Source organism: Osmerus eperlanus, chromosome 7 (genome assembly GCF_963692335.1).
Source record: "Osmerus eperlanus chromosome 7, fOsmEpe2.1, whole genome shotgun sequence".
NCBI lineage: Eukaryota > Metazoa > Chordata > Actinopteri > Osmeriformes > Osmeridae > Osmerus > Osmerus eperlanus.
In genome coordinates, this window is record NC_085024.1 from 15,707,859 (window position 1) to 15,713,724 (window position 5,866).

At 39.8% G+C, this 5,866-nt stretch overlaps 1 protein-coding gene across 1 annotated transcript; it reads left to right on the forward strand.

Annotated features, from left to right (window-relative positions):
- The first annotated feature begins 648 nt into the window (after positions 1–648).
- irx2a (iroquois homeobox 2a) lies at positions 649–5,108 on the forward strand. Its single transcript, XM_062465204.1, has 4 exons — positions 649–1,098; positions 2,147–2,549; positions 2,892–3,623; positions 4,277–5,108. Exons 1-4 carry the CDS (start codon positions 862–864, stop codon positions 4,300–4,302), a joined length of 1,398 nt encoding a protein of 465 aa, XP_062321188.1. The 5' UTR covers positions 649–861; the 3' UTR covers positions 4,303–5,108.
- Positions 5,109–5,866: the final 758 nt, after the last annotated feature.

Genomic DNA, 5,866 nt, shown 5'->3' on the forward strand with positions numbered 1-5,866 from the left:
TATATGATAATAAAATTTAAACAACTGTAAAATACTATTTGTACAACCACTGTTGTTATAATGCTGTAGATTTAATTTTTTGATTGGACAGAAGTCCAATAACAGAAAGGTAGTCAGATAAGGAAACGGGTTATAGGGGGTAAACAGTTACGCCCCCCACAGGTGTCTGCGCGCATTGCATGGAGAAAGCGAGCTTATGGACCGCTGGTTCCAGTGTGGTTTTTGCGCTGAACATCATATTTTTAACAGGTTATTAAACAGCGTTATCTACTGAAGGTGGGTATCTTAAGTATCCTATGATATTTTGAAAGAAAATATAAAGTGAAGATAACCATTGTGTTCGCTGTTTTTTTTACGTTTTACGCAGTGTTGTTGTTCAGTTGACTTTTAGCAAATTATGTCGTCACCACAATAATAAACCCATTTCAATTCTTAAGAGGAAAATTAAGAAACAATTCCGCTGAAGTGTGTTAGTACAGGGAACAGTCTTTGCGTCTTCCTTGTCTCAACTGTCTTAGAGTCGGTTTTGTTCCGGCGTTCCATTCCACAGGGTGAGGGGCGGAGATGGAATATTCAGATCAACAGAGTGACAGCTCCTGTTTCCCAACGCTCTCAGAAACTCCACTGGCGCCTTCCTCTAACTCCTCACTTCATAGTTCTGGGTAGTAAAAACATCGGACGCTAGGGGATCAAGACGCATGCCTCTACGTGGGCACTTTAGTGATCTTTTGGGGTCGTTTTTTTCCCATTTGATTCTTTTTCTTCCTCTTAGTGGCTGCATGATTGTTCTGCGCGTCTGATTGTTTAGTTGATTTCTCGTGCTTTTTTCCTCTGGAATAGGCGACATACACACACTCACCAATGTCGTATCCTCAGGGTTACCTCTACCAGCCCCCCGGCTCTTTGGCTCTCTATTCGTGTCCAGCTTATGGGGCTTCGGCTTTGGCCGCCCCCAGGAACGAGGAGCTGGCACGGTCTTCGTCCGGCTCAGCGTTTAGTCCCTACGCTGGATCCGCTGCTTTTACGGCTTCAGCCAGTGGCTTCTCAAGTCCACTGCCATACTCAACAGATCCGACCACGGGGTTCCCATCGTACATGGTAAATACGCTGAGAATGAATATGATACAATCGTAGAACGTATTTTATAAATCTAGACCAATTCAAAGAGTAATGTTAATCGGTTTGTGTGGGCCTAATTGTGCAAAAAAGAAAAAACGATAGCCTCAGTGTTTTTGTCTACAATTTAAAAGGGCAATGTTGTCCTGCCGGAGATTAAAAGGTGTCAAGACCACTTTTTATGTGGTTGGTGAGCAAAATGTTTTTCATAGCCTAAATATTAGTCTATGTGAACACATTACAACTGCGGATATCTCAAGAGTAAAACATATTAGTTATTTTCTATTAATTACGCTTCTTAGCCTATTCTCATTATTATTATTATTATTATTATTATTATTATTATCATTACTAGGCTATTATTTGACCGAAAACGAATAGAACCGGTAGGCCATGCTTAACACACGCATTTCGTCTTGCTAAGCCTACGTTAAAAAAAGCCTACTTTTTAGTCATATGGGCTTTACACATAAAAAAGCCTTACCGATTTTTTTGAACATTTAAGGAAAATAGGCCTAATTAACCAAGTTATTGGCTGTGATGTTAATTTTTTTTTATTTGTATTGAACGCCTGCCATGCGTAGCCTAATTAAAATGTGTATTAGTTTAATGCGCAGTTTAGAAAAGAGTAACAATGCTAACGTGTCACTTCAATGCTTTTTAAAGGTGTATTTCCACTGATTTGCTAATTGGATTTGTTATGGTGCTGTGCACATTATGCTAACAAGTCTCTGTACAAAACATGCTACCCAAAATATAGCTTAAACAGGAAGTTATCCGCGATGAAAGAACAATTGTGACAGCGCGATTTATCGTCTATCTGTTAGTTAACATAATACAATCCAATTAATCAATCCAATAATGATCTTGTTGTAGCTAAACCTTCCTATATTTACTACTTTATACCACTTTAACGGTGGAATGACTGTAAGTTAGGCTACCAGTGAGAATAGCGTTAGTGATGATTATGTATTAATAGCCTACTATTATGTACACTAATTAAAATTAAATAATCAATTTTACTTTTTAGGGCTCTCCATACGATGCCCACACTACAGGCATGGCCGGTGCAATAAGTTACCACCCTTATGGAAGTCCTGGATATCCCTACCAGCTTAACGACCCGGCATACAGGAAGAACGCAACCAGAGACGCTACAGCCACGCTGAAAGCATGGCTACAGGAGCACAGGAAGAACCCCTATCCCACCAAAGGAGAGAAGATCATGCTGGCCATTATCACCAAGATGACCCTGACGCAGGTCTCTACCTGGTTCGCCAACGCCAGGAGGAGACTGAAGAAGGAGAACAAGATGACCTGGGCACCGCGGAATAAGAGCGAGGATGAGGATGAGGATGATGGAGACGGGGAGAGAAAAGACGAACGTTCAGAAAAGAACCTTGACAACAGCGAGATATCAGCCGAGGACGAAGGTAAACTGAAATACTTGACGACGTTAATGATTTGTTAAATACTTCTCGGTTAGAGAAATAAATGTATTTTATCAACGGGTAGCCTGTTCCGAGATGATTGATGGCATGACGATTGAGGCATATAGCCTATATTTAACAGCATGTGCATGGGCCCAAAGGCTGTAGGCTATCGGCTCTAATGATATGTAACAAAACGATTAACAGGAACATTGTTGGTCCAATATAAAAAGGCGTAGATTTATGTTTTCACCATATTGTCGTCGTTTATTCGAAGTGTTATCATTTTTGTCAATGTTTTGTACATACTACCAACTTGTCCACTTTGTTGTGTTTTTCTTTTAGGTATCAGTTTGCACGTTGATACACTCACAGATCATTCTTGTTCAGCGGAATCGGATGGAGAGAAGGTGAACTCCAGGATAGGAGACGTGGCTTGCGAGTCTGGATCAGATACGAAGGACAAATGCGAGGATGAAGATCACGATATAGAAAATGATGAACGCCATCGAGGCCTGTCACCGAAGCCGGTGACATCATCACCCTTGACAGGAGTGGAAGCTCCGATTCTGAATCACCATCATCGGGAAGACTCCCGAAACAGCAACAAATCATGCATTGACAATAGAATTTCTTCAGTTCCACAGAGTCAGACCGTTAAACCCAAATTGTGGTCATTAGCAGAGATTGCCACCTCGGACCACAAGCAGCACCTGGGGCAAAACTGTCCCTCGAGCGCTGGCCTTCTGAACTCCACCACTTCAACGACGTCCCCAGCCGGCGCTGTGTACCCTGCGTCCTCCATCTTGGGAAGACCTATTTATTACACATCTCCTTTTTATAGTAATTACACAAACTATGGCAACTTCAGCCCGTTGCAGGGCCAAGGGATTCTGCGGTATAATTCGTCTGGAGCGGCTGCTGCAGCAGTCGCCGCAGCTGCGAATGAGGGACTCACTCAGTCGGTTCTTGAAGCAAGCTCCATGCACAAACAACAGAGCAATGACTCTTTCATTAAAAGTATCTCAAACCAGATTGATCAACAATTCAGACCCTCAAATTTAGAGTCAAAGAAAGGTACGTAACAATGCAGCAAACAATATTTCCCTTTTTTGTGCAATTCATTTCGAATAGAATTCACTTCATTTATGCATTTCTGATTAAGCATTTTTCAGTTCCCCATGCACGAAATCAAGTAGGCTATTCGATATTCTGACCTTAATTTATTTGTGGAGGGTATTTCACAGTGTAAACACAGTAGCCTAGCCTATAGTTGCACAGGCCTCATTTATTGTAATCATTCAGCAACGTGTACATGCGCGCGCACACACACACACACACACACACACGCACACACACACACGCACACTGGAAGTCAATCTGGCCTGTTATGAGAGTGCAGTAGCTATATAGAGAAATGTTGCCATAACACTAAATAGGGATTCTATTTTTGACAAGACCCCCGATATGTGCACAATAGGAACGCAGCCTCATATAACATTTATTAAGATACATCACGTAAGTTAGCTTCCAGTAATGGTGTTGTTGTGTGCATCTGCATTGCTTCAACCATTGACTAATGGTCATTCGACTGCAAGTTGCGCACGTACAGTAGCCTATGTTATCGGCAGGACACTGTTCTGAGAACAAGAAAAAGTAGGAGCAAACTTTTTTCTGTTTCGGGGGTTTACTATATGGACTTAAATAGGTTATGTTCCCTTGGTCTACAGGTAGGTGTCACAATTGCTTTGAATAAAGCAAGCAAGCCATCACTTCTCCACCCCATTCACCCCTAACCTTTTCTCTAAACTGGAACGCAACTCGTGCCACCGTTGACAAGAAGACTGCTGCGCACTAGAACGTCTCATTCCTCAGTGACTAAATAACCAGTGTGATAACATAAACACGAATTATTTGTATAATTTAAATTTCGTTTTTATGAAATGTGAATATGCTGGTTCAGTCCAATGTAGTTAAAGTGATTTTGGAAGACATGTTATTTCTCAGGATTTTCAGTTTGTTTCTTCGCCACGGTATGGTAGCCTATACTTTAAGTGTGAAAATGATTTGGCCTTCTGTAAACCCGTAATTTGTAAAGAGATGTCTAACGTATAAGGCGACCGAACATATTAACTTGAGGACTTAAGTGGAATACATTTGATATTTATTTTTTTAATGATGGCAAATGCCTATAATTTATGCAAGTTGTATTGCAATGTAAACTGAACTTGTTTGTAAATGCATTGACAATTTTTATTTGAAACGCATTTGAAAGTTAAACAATCTTGTTAACAAGAGTACTTTACTAATTTATATCTCTGATTGTAAATTAAAAACGCGCTAGTGTGTACTGGCGAGGTAGTGCTATCTATTATTCAAAGGAAAACAAATTAAACCGTTTTCCTCCGTATATCTAACTCTGAGACTCATTCATTCCTTTATTACCAGCCTGCTAATGAACTGTTTGATCAAAACATGTGAATGAAGGTGAAAACACTGTGACATTTTTACACATAACCTCGGCTATTCTGTGCTTTATTCACCGACACTGATGGATATAATGTAGCTTGGTTTTGCCATCATTTTTTTTTTTCACTATGATTAATACAGCCATAGGATGCAAGCCTTGTAAGTTCCCAGCGGGGTGATCCCGCGAGCTTTTGGCTTAGCTCTGAACGGTCAGTCGGGGTTCATTATAGGCGATATTGAACAATCCATAAAACCCTATCTTCACATCTGCCAGGGCCAATGGAGTGTGAGATGTGGCTAATCGCACCGCGTTTTCTTTGTTCTTCATTTGTGTAAATTATAAAAGTTTTCACACAGTGACTAAGTCACAATAACATTGGATACATTAGCATATTATTATTAATATGCTAATATTAATAATATATTATTAGCATATTATTATTAATATGCTAATAATAATAACAACTACAATATTAACAAACACATAGGTATTGTTGTTATTATTAAAGCCTAATTGCTGTCCTGATTGGCTACATTAGTTAGCCTGATGAAAAGTTAGATTTAGCAGCAGGGTTGGTTTTAATATTATTAAAATGAGCTAACTGAGGTTAGGCATAGCTACCATTTAAATGATGGTGAATATATTTAAGGGTATTTACTAATAGTCATAATAATAATAGTAAAAGCAAGTTTGCACGAGTCAGAATCGATGTGTTAGTGGTGCATCAACGCATTGCACTGATGGGTGAATAATCTTATTTAGCCAACCTCCAATGGGCTATCGAGTATCGTTGTCTGAAAATACACGTATATAGGCTATGTATAAAACATAATAAGGGCAACATCAATGC